The 19,617-nt window shown below is 38.4% G+C and overlaps 2 protein-coding genes across 2 annotated transcripts in view; one reads left to right on the top strand and one right to left on the bottom strand.

The window, feature by feature from the left end:
* Positions 1–914: 914 nt before the first annotated feature.
* Positions 915–4,709, bottom strand: LOC120315241 (titin-cap). Its single transcript, XM_039359259.1, has 2 exons — positions 4,419–4,709; positions 915–2,207 (listed from the first exon to the last, which is right to left on the bottom strand). Exons 1-2 carry the CDS (start codon positions 4,565–4,567, stop codon positions 1,811–1,813), a joined length of 546 nt encoding a protein of 181 aa, XP_039215193.1. The 5' UTR covers positions 4,568–4,709; the 3' UTR covers positions 915–1,810.
* Positions 4,710–14,124: 9,415 nt separating this feature from the next.
* Positions 14,125–19,617, top strand: part of PNMT (phenylethanolamine N-methyltransferase) — a 14,496-nt gene continuing 9,003 nt past the window's right edge. Inside the window, exons 1-2 of the mRNA XM_039358826.1 lie at positions 14,125–14,261; positions 16,634–16,862. Coding sequence (XP_039214760.1) covers positions 16,679–16,862 — 184 coding nt within the window. The 5' untranslated portion in view covers positions 14,125–14,261; positions 16,634–16,678. The remainder of the gene's footprint in view (positions 14,262–16,633; positions 16,863–19,617) is intronic.

The following is a 19,617-nucleotide window of genomic DNA, read 5'->3' as shown; positions in this document are numbered from 1 at the left end:
CTCAACTTACAACAGTTCATTTAGTGACTTCAAAATTACAACAGCATTGAAAAAGTGAGTGATGACCATTTTTCACACTTACCACCATTGCAACATTCCTGTGGTCACATGATTAAAATTCAAAATGCTTGGCAACTGACTCATATTTATGACAGTTGCAGTGTCTGAGGTTCATATGATCACTTTTTGTGACATACCAGCAAGCAAAGTCAATGGGGAAGCCAGATTCACTTAACGACCTTAACAACTGCTGTAATTCACTTAACAATTGTGGCAAGAAAGGTCATAAAATGGGGCAAAATTAACTTAACAACTATTTTGCTTAGCAATAGAAATTTTAGGCTCAATTTGGGATCATAACTCCAGGATTACCTGTACATGCTGCTTGCCAAGAGTCTAAATTTAGATCAAGTGGCCATGGGGATGCTGTGATGATCCATAAGTGTGAAGACTGGTTGCAAGTAACTTTTTTCAGTGCTATTGCAATTTTTAATGGTCACTGAATGAATGCTTGTAAATCGAGAATTACCTGTAATGTGTAGTATGGAAGCTCACCTCCTTTAGCAATAGAAGTGGAAATGAAACCTCTTACCTGATTTGGCTCTGTGTTTGTGAAAATAATAAAGGAACTGTTCTCTAAGATATGCTGTTGTATTAAACAAACTCTTCCTGTGAGGTGGTATGAATTACTATGCAGCTTTATGGTGGCATTCTTTAACCATGCAAGAGATTTATTATTTGTTTATTAAATTTATATGTAGTCCATCTCACAACTGAAAGCAACTTGCCTCTTATATGTATCTAATGGAGATTTGTGTTCAAAAATGTGCCCAATGAGTTGAAGGAAATTTGTTATCTTGTCAGGTTGGTAGAACTAGACTGATGCAAAAGTGTCCAAGTGAAAGAGATACACATTCTGTCATTTTCTTTTTATTTCATTAATCCTTTAGAACACAATCAAGATAAATCCATGTATCATTTTATTTAAAAGAAAACAAGACAAGAAATAGAAGGCACTAGGAAAAATTCACAGTGGAATCTTTCTTCCTCCTTAACTGCTTGTACATGGAAAGGACAAGGAGGTGAAAGACCAAATCTGTTCTTTATAAATTAAATCCATTTCCTACCTTTTCTCTAAACCACTTAATTCAACCTTCATTCATCACTTTCCCGAGGTGTACTTACTCTCCATCTTTCACAGCATATGTTCACCAACATATGTGGGCGTCTCCTATCATAAATCACACAACTAGGGAGGGAATATCAGAATAGGATCCTAGAAGGTAGCTCCTATCCAAAGATCCCTCCTGGATTCCTCCAAATTCCTCCAAATTCTTTCACTAGCTACACCATTAAGCATTATTTTCCTGAACTCAAGAATAACTCAAGCATAGCTCTCACTTGCTAAAACTCAGAAACTGCAGTTCTTATCATTTTGATCAGCCATTTTATCTGCAAATTCATTTCTCACTGTAATTGTGTCAATCACCTTGCATAAGGAAGGACTGCTTTTGTTTTTTCCTTCACTCACGTGGACTTTCCTTACTTCTCAAGGGAGGTAACATTAAACAAAAGAAGAAAGAAAAAACAATGCAGAAAAATAAACACTAGTCATAGAAATATGTAAGATTATATATCTAATTATATATACACAAACAAAGACATCCCCGCATCCTCGCCTCCCCACTCTCATCCCTGGAGAAAGAAGGCCATTCAAAGTTCAATCCTTCAAAGTTCTTCAGATTGTCCTCATGCAGCAATAGGCACATTGGCCCAAGCCAGTTCCAAATAGAAGAGTTGTTGAGTTGCCTCAGCCTCTCTGGGCCTCCTGAGATATAGAACGGGACAGTGAGCGATGCAGGCCAGCTTTTTTGAAGTCGGGACAGGTGGGCTGGACAACAAGGGGCAACTCTTTGGTGATCTCAAACACAGGTTTCTTGTCAGGGCAGACACCTGTGACTGGCAGAGACTCCACTGACTCTGATGGAGTAGGTGTCAGCTCCCGTTCAGCCTTGGTGCTTAGCTTGACTGGTGTGAAGATAGGCAAAGGTAGAGCTCGCTGATAAGGCAGATGATAAGAGATCAGAGGCTCACCGAGCAGACCTAGACGGAGGATGCCCCATGGTGATCGCTGAACTATGGCCCAAGCCTCCTGTTGTTGGTGGTAGGTTTCTTTGTGCTGATTGTCGACCTCAGAGTGAGAGTAGCTATATGGATGTGAGCACAGTATGAATTAGAAATCCACCCTACAACATACTTTAATAATCCTGTCTTGAAACCAACCTTACAATATACATTGCAAGCAAAAATAGGGAAACTGAGATTGCGTTTTTTCATCTGGAAGAATGAAACCATCAAGAATATTGTCGTTCAAAATCATATTCTCAGTCTTCATTTGGTTTGTTTGAAGTCCACGCTCCACTTGCCAGAAGGAACAAATTAGTGATGCAATAAGAGCATGCAAACTCGGGTCTTTCAGTTTCTTCCCATTGTCTAACATTTAAACTCGGAGGAGTTTATTTCGGCTTGGAGGTTCCCTTCATACATCCTTTAGAGCTCTGATCTTTCATGATTATCAGTCACATAGCAAGCCTCCACAAACTGAGAAAGCCAATAAAAAGGAAAGATACAGGAGCTTGCCTAAGAGACTCATCCCCAGTTTTACTTTCATGTGGCAGCAGTTTGTTGAGAGGAGAACATTCAGGTAGGGCTTTATAGAATTGAAGAAGTTCATGAAGGGACATTCTGATTGCAAATACTTAGCTGTGACAGCTATAAAATGAAAATGGCTAGCTCCAAATGGAATTGTGAAGAACTCCCCCCCCCCAAAAAAAAATCTATCCAGTTTAGGTGAATGGACACAATAGCAAATATAGGCCAATGTAAGGGAGATACACCGTCTCCAAAATAGATTAATAAATATCCTAACTTCATAAAAATGCTAATGGGGACTAAGAAAGCAATGTGATTAATGTGTGTGGAAGAAAGGAAGGAAGAAGAAAAGTTTCTTCCATATTTGGAGTAGTTAGGAAAAGGGGTGAAAATTATGTTGCATCATGTCTTTTCAGAGATTTGTGATATAACAATGATGCATTTCAAATTCTATAAAACAGTGTCATCAGGAGTCTTTAAAAGGGAGAACATGTTAAGGTTGTATTCCCCTAAAAAAGAAAGATTGCACCATTCAATTTAAAAGAGAGAAAAGAAAGAATGAAGGATGAAATCATAGATTACATTTTGTATGCTAAGGATAGAGAAAGAACATGTTGTTGCTCTCTTTCATGCTAGTAGAGCTTGAAATGCTTAGTAAACTGAAAAAATTCAGGAAAGGAGGTCCCTTTCATTTAATGATAATATTCACGCATTATACTAAGCCTTCAAGTATATGTTTGTTGCTAAGCTTATGTGAAATTGAACTCAGTACATGTATCATTCAAGGATGGCATTCACTATCACTAAGTTAGATGGCTTCAAAAAGGAGTTGGAGAAATTAATGGAAGATTGCCCTTTCAATGGCTATTAGTTACAGTATATGGTAATACTTGCCAGAGTAGGAAGCAGCGTGTCCCTGTTATAAGTTCCAGGAAAATAACAGAGTGGGTAATTGCCTTTGAATCCTATGGGTAATTTATTTCATGAGCATCTGCCTATCACTGTAGGTGAAACAGGAAGCAAGACTAGGCAGGCCTTTGCTAAACTCAAAAAAATCTGCTCTTACAGCCAGAGGTAATATATTTTTGTAAACAACAGAGGACAATCAACTCTATCATGGCCTGCTTGCCTACACTTAATCTGGCTTTGAATCAACATCTACTAAAATTGAATAGAAGCAGAAAAATCTACTTTTAAAAATCCTGGCTGCAATAACCATCAACACGCCATTCTCATTTCAACCCAACTCACTTTTTTTAATGGTATATCACTGATGCTGTGATTTAATGTCACATATCTATTCATCTAAAATGCCATAATCTAAACCCAAGTTTAAAGCATATGAAGATTCATATTCATGTCCATCCTTTAGGTGTGCCTTTCTCTTTCTGTCTGTTCTGCCTTTATGTGTAACATACAGTAGGTATATTTCTGGTGCTATACATAATCATAACCTCAGAAACACTTCAATCCAACCCCATGATAAGTTGTTGCTTTCAGATAAAAGAAATACATCAACTTCTTGAAAAATCCAGCTGTTTTCCATCTCCCAATGAATGTAGTACTTCCAAGATCTGATTATGTTTGACTCCCTAAATAAATATACCATGATTTTCACTTTGTGTATACATGTTAATAGGAGTCTGGACAGTCCATCCTCCAAGTTTCAGAAAAGAACTAAGGAATCTCTCTCCATCCATCTGCTGGAACAAATCATTTTTGACCAGGTCTAATACAACCTTTGCCTAATGAAGACAAACACTTACCCTTCTTCAGCTCTTGACGTGAGTGACAGGTCTTTCCATTCAGCATTGAATGATTCCTTCCGGGCCTCATCCTTCTCAGACACCTGGCAGGCCAGTTCAGCTGCAGACAGCGTTCCGGAGCTGCGGAGGATCACACTCTTGCCATGCATCTTTGTGTGTAAAGTTCTGTTTGAAATAAAATGAGAACTGTAAATCTCAATTCTGCCTAGTGTTTTGTCCCTAGTGTTAGGTGGTTTATATAGTTTTTGGAGAGCTCATTCCCGGGAGATGGTGCTGGAGCTAAATTGGTCTTGCAGAGTCACTGCTGCAGCATTCCAATACTGAATACTTCTCTTCTTCTCCACCCCTTTGCCCTCATTGGATATACGTGTTACTGGAATGCATATAGATGACATTACAATTTTTTTTAATGCTCTTTTAATTCTGTACTTTCTGGCAATAGTAAGGATTGGTAATTTAATTAATTCACTATTGAAGATCAAAAGAAAGTTTGTAAGTTTCTAATCTATAGCATTGTGCATTAATCTTTAACCTGGATGGACATTACAGCAATTTAATACTTCAAATTAAAATCTATTGAAGTCATGAAAACTCATAACTTTATTTGGGGTCTCTCTCAATGAGGAAGTGGATCTTTAGAAATACACTGCTTCTTAATGCCTTTAGATCAGCCACAAGACTGGAAAAAATTACCTCTGATTTTGCATAGTATCTAAGTACTTTTTCACTATTAAGAAATTGTGAAAACTACAATAAACATTAAGCATTTCCTCCTCTCTTCTTATTCTTATGGTTCTTTTCAGAGTCAGCCAGATATTTGGAGTGGATCTGGCATTTTTGTTCCACCTAATCAAGTCCTTCCCAAGGACCTGGAATAGGCAGATTTTGTTCGATGATTGCAGGATGTAAACTGTAAATTGCTCAAGAGAGCTGCTTTTTTTAATTGACTGAGTTGATCTCATCAATGTCAGTGGTGTTCAAGTGGTGCTCAAGATGTTTTGGAAATGCCGCCCAGGCACCTATTATTCTAGGAACTATCTTTGCTCTCTTTTGCCATATTTATTATACTTCTATTTGCACATCTTTGTACTTTGTGAATTTCTTCAGCTCTTTCTATACTGTTCTGCTATCTTCAGATACTGCTACATCTACCATTGAGACTTCTTTGTCTTTTTCATTGACAGTTGTTAATTATTATTATTACTATAATCTATTGACAACAATGTGAAGTCACAGCTGCCAGTTCTTCAGCTGGTGCATCATGTTTTTCTCAAGAACCTGGGCTACTGTAATGTATGGATGTAATATATGTGCGGGTCCATGCAGCGTGGTCTCTTACAACTGACAGATGGAAATTACATCAATGTATTAGGTTTTCTAATTTCTGACCAAAAAATTTGAGTGTGGCATCTAGTGTGCCAATAATTAGTGAGCCCACCACATGATATATGCCATAGAACTTATCATCATCATCATGAAAGAATATGCAATTTCATAAGTGCTTTAACACTAATATTATCTATTATTATCTGACTATGTACAGTTGTATGTTCACCATCAAACCCCTATGATCTCTTTATATAGCACTAGAAGGCATCAGTGCACAAAAAGTTTACTCAGAGAGTTCTTTTCCTTGAGCCCACATAGCTCTATGACAGTTCTGCAGGATGAAGTCATTTGGAAAAACCTTTCCACTCCCTCCCTCCTTCCTTCTCCGTCAGGTTTCAGGATCACCATCCTCCCTCAGAGCCAAACTCATGCTCACTTCTCTCATCTCCAGAGAGATCCAATGCCAAAATTTTGGTGTAACTGGGAGAAAATGTCCTGCATGTTCCTAGAGGGTAGACAGGGTCAGGGGCAACATGAGATGTTGACTTGGCAAGCAGTCCCTATTAAGTGGCATGGAAATGCTGGGGGTAAAAGAAGCATGTGTAAAACCAAACACTGCAAAGACCTGGGACAAGAAGGAACTCACAAGTTGGGAAGAAGAATCAGCATGCCTCTGTTCTGAACACTTTTAAATGGCACTAGTTAAAAGGCCATATGAGAAGTGGTCATATGTGACTAAATGGCTTATTATGGATGAGTAGACATGGCTTGATTTCTCCTATTAGCTCTAGCATAATCAAACTTTCCATAATTGAATTCTGTTGATATAGAAATAAGAATCCCTGCTTTGCTGGGCCCAAGCAACCCAGGCAGTGAATCCGTCAGACAGTCAGTCCCTTCTGCAATTGGAAAATAACCTTGAACTATTTTCTTGGATTAAGTAGTATGTAAACCAACCCCAAGTATGCGTTGGGAATGCATCAATTCAATCTTACTTATGAGAAAGTCCCACGGAACTCAGAGGAAGTTAGATCTGAATCAGTATGCATTGGATTGCTCTCAAGTGACACACTATGCTTATTTACTCCTTTTTTCATCTTCTTATAATATTTCCACCATCAAAGAATAAGGCCTCTCTTAGCATTCATTCAGCATTATATGGGATATTTAGCCTGTGGATTTTAGAAACCCATCAGCTGTTCTTTGTTACTAGACAGATTGTTGATAGCAGCCAGCACTAACAAATGAGGTGACTCCTTAAAACCAGTTGTTTGTTCATTATAATAATGAAAAACTGTGTAGGCTTTAAACCTACACTCTTTGCAGCTTCAGAATTGTTTTTAATAAGTTTTCTGACAGTTGTATCATCTAACTTGCAATATCAGACAAGTTCCAGACATGCAGACAGATGTACACTCAATTACTTTGGAACAGCTTGTTTGATGTATTTTCAGTTGCACATATACAACCACCCAGCCTGTACACAATAGATGTACAGTTATTTCAGTGGGCAGTTGAAAAGGAAATGAAATGAAGATGGGGATTATAATTGTCCCTGACTCTTGTTTGATATGACTTTAATGATTTTTCAGCTAGTTGTAGTAAGATGTAGTTTCTAACTATATCTCAATCTAGTATGGGTGAAGCAAATTAGGGCAAAGAACTTATTTGTAGTTCTTGCAATAAAAGGGCAAAAATAAGCAGCTAGCAAAGAGTGATATGAGAGCAGAATTTCTCCTCTGGGTATCTCAGGGAATACTTTGGAAGCCCCATCACATAGTCACTTTCAGTTTTACACAGAACAATTCTTTGTGCACTCAATACTTTTATTGAATTTTGATAAGATTAAGTCATATCAAATTAGCAATTATGCTTAAAAGGGCATATTATTTATAAAGGTGAATCCTTTTCCTTGATTTGACTATTACATTATTAAAATAATGAAATATCATCATTTTAAGCTAAGCAAATCAACAAAAAAGAGGTATTAAAACATTGAAGTTAGGACTTCTGGTTCCAGAACGCAGTGATGCCGGTCGTACCTAGAGACTCGTCTCTGCGCCGTCCAGAGTTTCCTTCACCGGTAGACTCCCTAGGGCAGTGGTTCTCAACCTTTTTAATGCCACGACCCCCAACCGGTCATAAGTTGAGGACTACTCAACCGGTCGTAAGTCGAGGACTACTAACTGGTGCAGCACCGTTTGCAGAATGGGATGTTTGGTGGGCTCAGCAGGGCAGAGACAGCCTGGTCTATTCTATTGGCTTTCAAAAGCCAATAAAATAAAAGAGAGTAGCACAGCTAAGGAAAAGGGGAAAAAATGGCGGACTGCGTTGTTTGGCGACCCCCATGAAATGGTCATTCGACCCCAAATGGGGTCCCAACCCACAGCTTGAGAACCCCTGCCCTAGGGGGTCGAAAGTCATCCTGGAGGGGCGACCACCGAGGAGGAGGCTTGCTGGCAGATAGGGGAGGGCGGCAACTTCCCCCGTGTCTCCAGCTATCTCCTTAGGGCTGACGGAGTAAAGATCAGCCTGCAAGATGGCCGACCATCCTGTTGCACCAGCCGAAAGTCAAACTGACATCTAAGTGTAATAGACCCACCGTGGATGATCCAGGTGAGACCCCTTTTGTTCCTCTCTTTACCCTATGTTGTTTTTACCTGCAAAAGCTTTGTTGGAATTACTTCCCTGTCTGAAAAAAGCAGCTTCTGTATGTGTGGGAACAAAGGCATTTTATAAAAGGACAGATTAAAATCTTTTTAAAGACTATATTTTATCTCTATTTATGTTGAGCTATAGAAAAAAATGTGGGGTTTTTTTGGAGCGGTATTATATCGGCAGAGTATTTCTATTTCCATTCTTCCTTTAAAAAATGGAAAAAAGGGGAAAAATGGCTGTTGAAGAAGTCTTTTTAGCTTAGTGAGGACACCTACTGGTCAAAAGTTAATATTGGATTGTTGACTATTTGGAGATGAGATGGTTTTGGCCTTCAGGCTGTTTTTCAAGAGAAAAGATAATTTGAGCCAGCTGTGTGATCTGTGGGGGTGGATAATGTCCAATTGTAACCTTCACTAAAAAGGAAAAAAAAAGAAAAAGGATTTTTCTTTAACTATTGCTAAAATGGAGAAGCCTCTCACATTTAAATTGTAAACTTATACTGGAAAAAATCTATGAGGCCAAAGAAGAAATATGTACTACAATAAAAGAGTTTACTACAAAACTAAGAGCCAGTATTCCAACTTTAAACCTTAAAACTGACTCTCAGATTACACTTGACTACTCTACAAAACAGATTATACAAGAAGAGGATTCAACTGAGAATAAAGGGAATTTCACTTTGCCCTATAAGCAAGACCAGGAAAAGCAAAGACTGAGTTTTGAATGTCTGAAGCAACGAGGTTTTATGGACAAGAGAAACAGTGGACCAAAACAGAGACCAAGATGGTTTTCATTGAATCAAATGACACTACAAGTAACAAAAAGAGATTCATCATCTGGAAGGGAAACCTTGCTATGGAAACCTACCTGGCATAAGAGGAAAGCTAGAATAAGATTGAAAAATGAAATTTAAAACTTCATAAATTGGATTAAAGGCAATCTAGAACTATGGACAAATGTAAGGACTAAGATTACGAGCTTGAAGTAAAGAGACGTTTCAGATTTGGACTGAATTAATAATTAATTGAATGTTAATTAAATAAAATGACTTGTTTGTTTTATAACATGGATGTTTAGCTATGATAATTAACTGGATGAAATCTGAATTCTGTTCAATGGATTGAAATGAGTTAAGGTCTGATACTAGTCTGTCAGCTCAAAGAGATTGATTAATTGATGGATTAGATATGTATAGAATAGATTGATAAATACATGCATTTAGATGTGTCTAGGATAGATCAATATTTTTGTTTAAAAATGAGATATTTTTATATAATGGATTAAAGGCAATCTAGAATATTAAGAATGTTTTTTTAGAATGTTAGGTTTATTTCTATGAAAATTATTATATAATGGAATGAAGAAAATTGAACAGATGTTTTTGATTTGAATTGAATTATTAATCAATTGAAATTTAATAAGATGATATGATTATTTGATGATATGGATGTTATCAGCTATGATAATTAACTGGATGAGATTTGAATTTTGTTTAATGGATTGATATGATTTAAGGTCTGATATTATCTTCTTAGCTTAAAGAGATTGATTAATTGATGGATTAGATAGGTATAGGATAAATTAATATTTTACTTTAAATAGGGGAGATTAGTGGAAGAAGAAATAAATAAGATTTTGAAAAAATTAAGAAAGTAGAACATACTTGGAAGGGATATTTGAATTGAAAATGTCTTTATTTAAAGTTAATTTGATTATGGTATTGTAAATTAATGAAGCTTAAAACAGGTTCAGGTTGAATAAACTTAAGCTAGAGCTGGATATTTTAAATATACTATGCTATTTGAGGGAAAAAGAGAGGGAATACTTGATGTATTGATTGTACTATGTATATATGTTTTGTTTTAGGATATTTGATTACCCCAGCACCACGGTGTGTCCTGAATACTTTGTTTTAAGAAATTAAAAAACCAACAAAATTTGTTTAAAAAAACAACAACATTGAAGTTAGCTCCCATAAAAGATATATAATTCTGCAGATTCATTTTTGGAAAAACTCTGCCTCCCCACTGCCCAAGATATATTCTATCACAGCAGGTAGACTACAGCAAAGTTCTCTTTCTCCCAATCTCCTTCCTATGTTTTGCAACAAATATTTTGCTTTGTCCTCTGGAATTCCCAATCAGGGGGAGATCAGCAGATTGAGAACAGTTGCACTATTTTGTTTCCATCCAGTTTTGCAAAACAGGGTGATTTGTGGAATTCAAAGCAGAACATCTAGTATGTTTCCTTTTGCAATAAAGATTACTCTAAGTCAACAGCTCCCAACCTTTTCTATACACCACACCCCTAGAACGCTTCTGATATATTCTTGCACCCCTTACAAAAGTTTGAAATAACGGCAACTATAATTTTGAAAACCTAAGTTTTTGCACCCCCTGGAACATCGTCTCACATCTCCAGTTGGGAATCCCTGCTCTAAGGCAGGCATGTCAAAATGCTAGCCCGCGGGCCGGATGTGTCACACCAAAACCGCGCCCACCCCATTGTCAGCAATGGGAGAAAAGTTGTGACATGCCTGCTCTAAGGTATTCACATTCAACTCTACAGGCTTCATGGCTCTCTAACTTTCATTTCCTACTCTTCCATGATTTTTTAATACAATCAAAAATGTGATGGGAAGAGGAGGCAGTTGTAGGTTTCTTCTGTGTTTTACATATTTCACTCATGTTAAGGATCACGTTACAGATTTGGGTCTAAAAACAGCCTTTACCAATCTAACTTCCAGATATTTTGATTGCAGTTCCTGCCATCTCAGCCAGCAATATTGCCCTGGGGAAGACGGGATTGTAATCCAGTGCATTTAGATGCACCTGCATAGAGAAGATTGTAGCATTTTATAACCTCAATGGGGTCAATAGGAGATACACTTGATAGTGCCTTATCAGCAGTTGTAGGCAGCAGAAAATGTCATAATTATGCCAGTCAACAGGCAAACATTTTCATTGATTTATCCAAATATGCCAGATGCCTTTGATGTACTTTTCAAAGTAAAATGTATCAGTTAAGTGTAGTATTTCTTTTAACAATTGATTAACATTGCATGGCATTTTTACTTCCATCCCAACTTTGAAAAATTAAACTATCCCTGTGAATTGAGGATAAGTTTAATCATAAACACAGCATAAGAATAAAAATTAAATATTATTTCTTCTCCATTTTGCTGATCAGTTAACAAATGTAATTAGGAAACACAGTGGAGGACTTTAGCTACCCTAGCATCAAACTCTGCTCCAAGTTGGGAGATAAAGTTTCCTGACCAACCTAGCTGACAACTTGGTCATCCAAAAGGTAGAGGAAGGGACTAAAGGGACAGCTCTAGTGGATCTAATTCTTACTAACAGAGAAGAAATAATAGAGGGGGGTTGAAGTTGCAGGAATCTTGGGGGAGAGTGACCGTGTCATATTAGAATTCAATATAGTGCAGACACAAGCAATAGAACATAATGAAACCAGTGTCTTAGACTTTAAAAGAGTGATTTCAACAAACCTAGAGAGGACTTGAGAAGAATTCCATTGGGGAAAATTATAAAGGAGAAAACAACTCAAGAAGCTTGGGAAACTCTGAAAAATATAATTTTAAAAGATCAGTCCAACATAATACTTCTGCAAAAGAAAAATAAGAAATCCAAGAAGAAACAAGCATGACTGCACAAAGAAATCTCTGATACACTGATAGACAAAAAGGATAAGTATAAAAAATGGAAAGATGAACATATAACTAAGGCAGAATATCAGCTTATGGTCCAAACCTGCAAAAGATGAAGCTAAGCCTCAGAATGAAGTAAGACTTGTAACAAATGCACAAAAATAATAATAAAAAAATTCTTTCAAAATATAAAAAACAAGGAAAAAGTCAAAGAAACAATCGTTCCACTAACAGGAGAAGATGGCAAGGAAGTAATGGGCAGCAGGGAGAAAGCAGAGTTACTAAATTCTTTCTTTGCATCTGTCTTCACACACAAAAAAAAAAATCGGCCAGTCTACCCAAAAAAAAACTATAAAAGATAGACTAGAAATTCAAATTAAAATAGGCAAGAAAACACCTGTCCACTCAAGATGAGTTGGAGAACACCTGTAAGAGAACACCTGTCCATTCTAGATGAATTCCAATCACCAGGACTACCAGAATTACATCCCAGAGTTCAGAAGGAGCTGGCAATGTGATCTCAGAACCATTGAACCATATCTTTCAAAGATCCTGGAGGAACTATCAAATTGGACTGGAAAAGAGCTGATGTGGTTCCCATCTTCAAAAAAGGGTAAAAACAGTCCGGGGAAACTACATATCAATCAGCCTGACATCAATACCTGGGAAAATCCTGGAAAAAATAATAAAACAGATCTGTGAACACCTAGAAACAAGCAAAGTTACAACCAGAAGCCAACATAGGTTTGTTAAAAACAGTTCAAGCCAAACAAATCTTATCTCATTCTTTGACAAAGTAACTAAATTAGTGGATTAACAAAATGCTGTGGACATAGTATACTTGCATTTCAGTAAGGCATTTGACAATGTAGACCACAAGCTCTTTCTTAGTAAGCTAGAAAAATGTGACAGCATTACCACCAAATGGAGCTGTAACTGGCTGACAAGCCACACTCAACAAGTAGTCAATGGAACTACATCTACATGAAGGGAAGTAAACAGTGGGTTACCACAAGGTTCGGTCTTAGGCCTCAAGGGTCCTGTAACTGGAACAAAAAGAAATTGTTTAGCCTAACTATTGCTATCTCGCTTTTGTAATCAGGGTTTGTGTCAGGGACAAATTTCATGCATGTGTGGGAAACATGTACATGGATGGGAAGTACTGAAGGAGGAAATAAGGGAGTGTACAGGAATGATTGATATAATGTAATAACTCTGTTGTCTGATTTTCATTGGCTAACAAAGTTTATAAAGCAATGCTACTAACTTCCTAAGGCAGTGGTTCTCAACCTGTGGGTCGGGACCCCATTTGGGGTCGAACGACCATTTCACGGGGTCGCCAAACAACGCAGTCCGCCATTTTTTTCCTCTTTTCCTTAGCTGTGCTACTCCCTTTTATTCTATTGGCTTTTGAAAGCCAATAGAATAGACGCTCTTGAATAGAGTCTAATTCTATTGGCTTTCAAAAGCCAATAGGAACTGTCCAGGCTGTCTCTGCCCTGCTGAGCCCGCCAAAAGTCCCATTCTGCAAACAGTGCTGCACCAGTTGAGTAGTCCTCGACTTACGACCAGTTGAGTAGTCCTCGACTTACGACTGGTTGGGGGTCACGGCATTAAAAAGGTTGAGAACCACTGTCCTAAGGTGTGGCACTTCTGAACACAACACTGCCAGTGTTCAGATTGTGTTCCCACCCAGGACTTATTTTGATCGAAAATAAAGTGCTGTATCTTTTAAGAAGCCTCTGCTTGAGTTTTTATGATTGGATTTTTTTATGATTTCTTAAGTTTTGCCAAGGGCCAGTGATCTTACATATTTGGCGCCCGAACAGGGACTTGAAGATTTTTTTCTTCAAGGTGGTTCCTGCATTAGGACCCCCTGTGAATGAGTCCTTCACAATCTTCAGCTATGACATCCAGGAAAACTGGTGCAGGTCAGCTATAAAATCAAGAGCACTCCCAGATCCTTCGTATCTGGTGACTTTTGAACTGGCTAGTTGCCAGCAGACCTGACATTCTCTAGTTCAGGGGTAGGCAACCTTGGCTCTTTTATGATTCGTGGACTTCAACTCCCAGATGGCTGGCTCAGGAATTATGGAAGTTGAAGTCCATGAGTCATAAAAGAGCCAAGGTTGCTTACCCCTGGTCTAGATCCAGAGGATAGGAGGAAACAAGAATACAGGAGGAATTTGGTAAGTAGAAACAAACATTCCGGAATGAGGAGGAGGTTGAGGGAGGGAGGGAGTGTGTGTGCATATGTTGAAATGCCTGGAATGCAAGGATTTAGTTGCCTGCAATGTGATAGAAATGGGTAACTGTTAAGGAAACCCCCTGTAGGGATTCTCACATAAGAGCGGGCGTGACCGGCCCCCCGAACTGAAGGAAAGGTCTGAGAAAATTTCTTGGGAATCACTCATTTGCACTGAGCAAATGAACTGGTATTTAGGGAAGAGGAGGAACCATGTTTTCAGTAGGCTGCGTGTTAGCCCATTGGAAAACACTGAAAGCACTGAAATTGTAGCAGTAAAAATAATCTTCAAGAAAGCATAGAAAAGCTTTGTGCATCTCTGGTCAGCTTATCTTTTTAACAACTTCAGCCATGGAAGAAAAGAAAAGAAAAATCAAAGAACCGTTTGTAAGGTTTTTTCCCCCTCTAATCTGGCTCTTTGGACAGACATTTTTTTTCTGTTAGACAATGGTGCCATCTACTGTTCTCAGAAACCATCCCTATTGTTGGACAGGAAGAGAGGAGGCTGCTCTCTGCAGTTTTCCCCTCCCTGTTCAGGCTGGCAAAGGGCATCAAATTCAACATTTCTTTTTTGGGATCCTTCTACAGTGTCCTTTGAATTTGCTAAATTAAAAAGTGAGGCCTGCTTTGGCCTCAAATCCCAAATTGATGTGTTTCTTAAAAATGACCTTACAGGCCCACTACTTTTTAATATCTTCATAAACAATTTAAATGAGGGAATAGAAGTGGAACTCATCAAATTTTCAAACACAAAGCTGGCAGGAATAACCAATACCTCAGAAGATAGGGCTCAAGATCCAGATGGATCTCGACAAATTTGAACACTGGCCACAACTAACAAAATGAAATATGATGTTGAGAAAAGTAAGGTTCTACACTTAGGCAAGAAAAACCAAATGTACAGGTATAAATTAGGTGAAATTTGGCTCACTCTAAGTAACTATAAAAGGGATCATGGAGTCCTAATGGGTAATCACTTAAATATGAGCCAGCAGTGTGCTGCAGCCACCAAAAAAGCCAATGCCATCCTAGGCTGCATTAACAGAGGGCTAGAATCAAGATCACATGAAGTGTTACTACTGCTTTATAGGGGGTTTATAAGACCACACTTGGAGTACTGCATACAGTTTCGATTGCCACAGTATAAAAAAGATGATGAGACCCTGGAAAGAGTGCAGAGAACAGCAACAAAGATGATTAGAGGGTTGAAGGCTAAAACATAAAGAATGGTTGCAGGAATTGGGCATCTCTAGTCCAGCACTATAGGACTAGGGGCCATATGATAGCAGTGTTCCAATATTTGATGGGCTTCCACAAAGAAGAGGAGTCAACCTATTTTCCAAAGCACCAGAAGGAAAGACAAGAAGCAATGGATAGAAACTAACCAAGGGGAGAAGCAACCTAGAACTAAGGAGAAATTTGCTGATAGTGAGAACAGTAAACTAGTGGAATGGCTTGCCTTCAGAGGTTGTTGGTGATCCCATCACCAGAGACTTTTAAAAAGATACTGGGCAGTGATTTGTCTGAAATGGTATAGGATCTCTTGCTTGACCAGGGGGTTGGAATACACAAGATCTCCAAGGTTCCTTCCAACTCTGTTACTTTGTTCTGTTTTATTCTGTTCTGTTTTGTTTTATTGTGTTCCAGTTCTATTATCCAAGAAAAACAATTGAGATTGAAGATACTCATTTTTGTTTCACTGTGCTTTATTTTTAAATGTTTGGGGTTCTGATTGCAAATCCCCTATGTAATGCGTATTCCGGCCCTAAGTAATAAACGATTGGCATCTTTTGCTGGGGTTTGGAGGAGAGGCATTGCCTCATCTGGATTGTGTCTAAGGTTATTTGAAAATATAGAAGGATCTTGATTTACAACTGCTGTTTCCTGCCTCTCAAAAGTGGGAGGGTGGAGACATATATTAAATTCAAGAGCTATGCATTATTTGTGAACAAGATCTTTCCCTGAAGGACAGTGGTATCTGTCACACCATATTGCCGTCCCTGGTTCCTGACACTAATTTTGTTATACTGAATATACAACCTCAATAAAGTGTCCTTTCAATACAGTTATTAAATGACTGTCCAGTACAAGATACACACTCCATTCCCTTACCTTCCCCCAACAGCTTTGCCAGAGCCTTCATCAAGCTCTTTGAAAGGTCTTCTCAATTACTCTATGGAAGGGCGTGGACATGTATTGGACAAATGACTCCAATTTATAGATACCCTACAGGGAATCTCTGATGGTATCAGCTCAAAGTACTTGGCACTAATTGCATTGCATCCATTAACTTGTTGTATTACCTTGGACACACAGGGTTATAAAACCACCATGTCAACTCCAAAACAGTAGGTGAGCTGAATGCAGCTAAGTATCTCCAAAGCCATGAATGCCATTGGTGTTGCAGCTATGGCTGAAAATTACCAGAAATTCAACCCCATGGCTTACTTACAGAACAACTACAGGCCACCACGTGCCAATTTCACTAGTGAGGATTTTGTGGTGCCCTGGAAGCTCCGATGCCTGGCAGATGCCTTTGCCACAGGTAAGGTATTACCAAGGTTTCCACTGGTTGGAAGGGATTCCTGATATTTAACATTATTTTTCTTTCTCTGGCTGGAACACTCTGTGACCTTCCCCCCCCAGATTATTTCCCCTCATGTTAATAGAGTAATTGTTAATAATTTTTCAAAATGCTAACTTTGGTAATCTAGAACAAAACAAAGAACAGAATGAGAATAGAACAGAACAGAACAGAATATAATAGAATATAATTCTTTATTGCCAAGTATGATGGGACACACAAGGAATTTGTCTCCGGTGCATAAGCTCTCAGGGTACATGCATACAACAATAAAGTTATAAGTCATAGATGATACAAACAATAAATGATAAATTCATAAGATAACAATAGGAAAAGATAGTAGAAAGTGAGAAGATGAGAAATGAGAAGATGAGAAAGATGATAATAGCAACACAGTCTACTTACCACATGGATAAATATCTTAGGCCGAAGACAGTGCTTTGGGAAGTAAGTATTCAGCAGTGATGGCACAGGGGAAGGAACTACCTTTGAATCTAGTTGTTTTGGCATGCAATGGTCTATAGCAGAGGCCCCCAACCTTTTAGGCACCAGGGACTGGTTCCGTGGACAGAAGTTTTTCCACAAACTGGGGGGGGGGGGATCTGTGTGCTGTTTGCATCCCACTAATGGGGCTTTGCTTGTTTGTGCGGACCAGTTGCTGGCATGCCGCGGCCCAGTATCAGTCCACAGATTGGGGGTTGGGGACCCCTGCTCTGTAGCAGTGTCCTGAGGGGAGAATTTAAAACAGACCTCAATGGAAGGCAGGACAGCTGCAATTATTTTCCTGCAGTCCTAACTATCCATTAAAGTTTGTACCTATCCTGTTTGATTGCTGTACCAAACCAGACGGTTATTGAGGTACAAACGTCAGACTCAATAATTCCTCTGTAGAACTGTATCAGCAGATCCTTGGGCAATTTGGGCTTTCTAAGTTGATGCAGGAAGAATTTTTTTTGTACCTTTTTAATGATGGTTCTAACGTTAGGTGTCCATTTCAAATCTGGGAGATAATAGAACTCAGAAATGTGAAGGTCTCTATTGCTGATACTGTGTTATCTAATAGTGTAGGAGGTAGTAGAATAGGAGAGTTTCTTCTAAAATCTACTATCGTCTCTATAGTTTTAAGAGTGTTCAGCTCCAGTTCAGTTCGGGCTGCACCACAGGGCCAGTTGATCTACTACTTTTCTATATGCAGACTCATCATACAGATGAGTCTGCATATAGAGATACAAACTGTTCTATCTGTTGTATCATCTGCAAATTTCAGTATTTTAACAGAAGGATCCTTCAAGATGCAGTCTTTGATATATAGAGAGAACAATAATGGAGAGAGCACACAGCCCTGGAGGGGGGCTCCTATACTAATTGAATGGGCACTTGAAGTGATTTTTCCTAGCTTAACCTGCTGCTTCCTATTCATTGGAAAGCTTTTATCCCATCTATAAGTATGATCAGGCACAGCTAGTTGAGTCAGTTTAGAGACGAGTATTTCTGGAATGATGGTGGAATGCTGAGCTGGTTTACAAAAAGGACCCTTACGTAGTTCTTTGGGGATTCTAGATGTTGTAAGATGTAGTGCAAAGTCATATTGACAGCATCATCTGCCGATCTATTTGCACGGAAGGCAAATTGCAAGGGGCCTAGCAGCAGATCTGTGATGGCTTTCAGGTAGGCCAGCACTAACCTTTCCGAGGTTTTCATAATAGCAAAACAATTTAGCTCTTTCAAAATTAAGACTTTTAAATCTCAAAAATCTGAGCCAAAAGACTAGCTTTCAAGAACTGTCTTTCTCTTGCAGAGTTGTTATAATGTTATTATGAAGTTAGGGGAAAGGAGAGGGTTTGAAAATACCTGCTTCTGAGTTTTGAAATAACTGGAAAAATTTGCCAGAATGAACTCATGGTAAAACTGATCAAGGCATCTTTTAATTATCATCATCATCATCTCCATCATCATCTCCATCTCCATCTGCCTGGTTTAGTGCATTTGAAGAGTAGAGGCTCTTCCCCAGCAATGTCTAAAATGGCCATCTGAGCTAACAATCATTGTCCATCCTATCTTGGATATTCCCCAAGGAAGAGCAAATACCAGAGTTTTGGTTTCAACCAGCATTCATCCCATTTATGAATCTGCAGAAAGTGAAACCCCAAAACTTGTTCCCATCAGATTTGGTGGCAATCTTTTTTATTTAAATGCTTATTTGCTAAATGTGTGAGATTTTAATTTTTGAAACTTGGGGCAGGAATCAACCAGGTTGAAACAAAGCACTTATCTAGCAGTCATTTATTATGGGAGTCAGTTTCACAAGACAAATTATCTTATTTTCACATTAACACTTAGTTCAACTGGAATACCTGTTGTGACAATATACTTTATTCTTGACAAAATGTTGTTAACTAACTGAAGGGCTATCAAAGAAAGATGCAAATGTCCAAGCACCCTGCGCCTGAAGATTAAGAAATCTGCATCTAATGTAAGAATTAAGAATGATATGAAAGAAGAACAGGGGTCCTAAAGTGACCCCTCAATATTTGTATAGTGGAGCATGCCTGGTCTTTCTGCAAATATGTTGTATTTCTTTTCAAATCTAGTAAAGATTTCTAAATGTTCGTGTATGTTTATAAATAAAAAATGCAGATATGAAGCAGTCTTGCCCACTGTCTTTGATGAATTATTGACTTCTTTGATAGAAGAAAGATAATAGACAAGTTGCTGT

This window comes from Crotalus tigris, unplaced genomic scaffold (genome assembly GCF_016545835.1).
Source record: "Crotalus tigris isolate CLP2741 ecotype Arizona unplaced genomic scaffold, ASM1654583v1 scf7180000019068.10715455, whole genome shotgun sequence".
NCBI classification, from domain to species: domain Eukaryota; kingdom Metazoa; phylum Chordata; class Lepidosauria; order Squamata; family Viperidae; genus Crotalus; species Crotalus tigris.
This window is presented reverse-complemented; position numbering and strand designations above follow the sequence as displayed.

Bases quoted from the DNA above. Each gene is read 5' to 3' on its own strand.
- LOC120315241 (XM_039359259.1), bottom strand. From the start codon at position 4,567: ATGCATGGCAAGAGTGTGATCCTCCGCAGCTCCGGAACGCTGTCTGCA. The intron at 2,208-4,418 runs GTAAGTGTTTGT...ACATCCATATAG, and splicing joins ACGTCAAGAGCTGAAGAAGG to CTACTCTCACTCTGAGGTCG.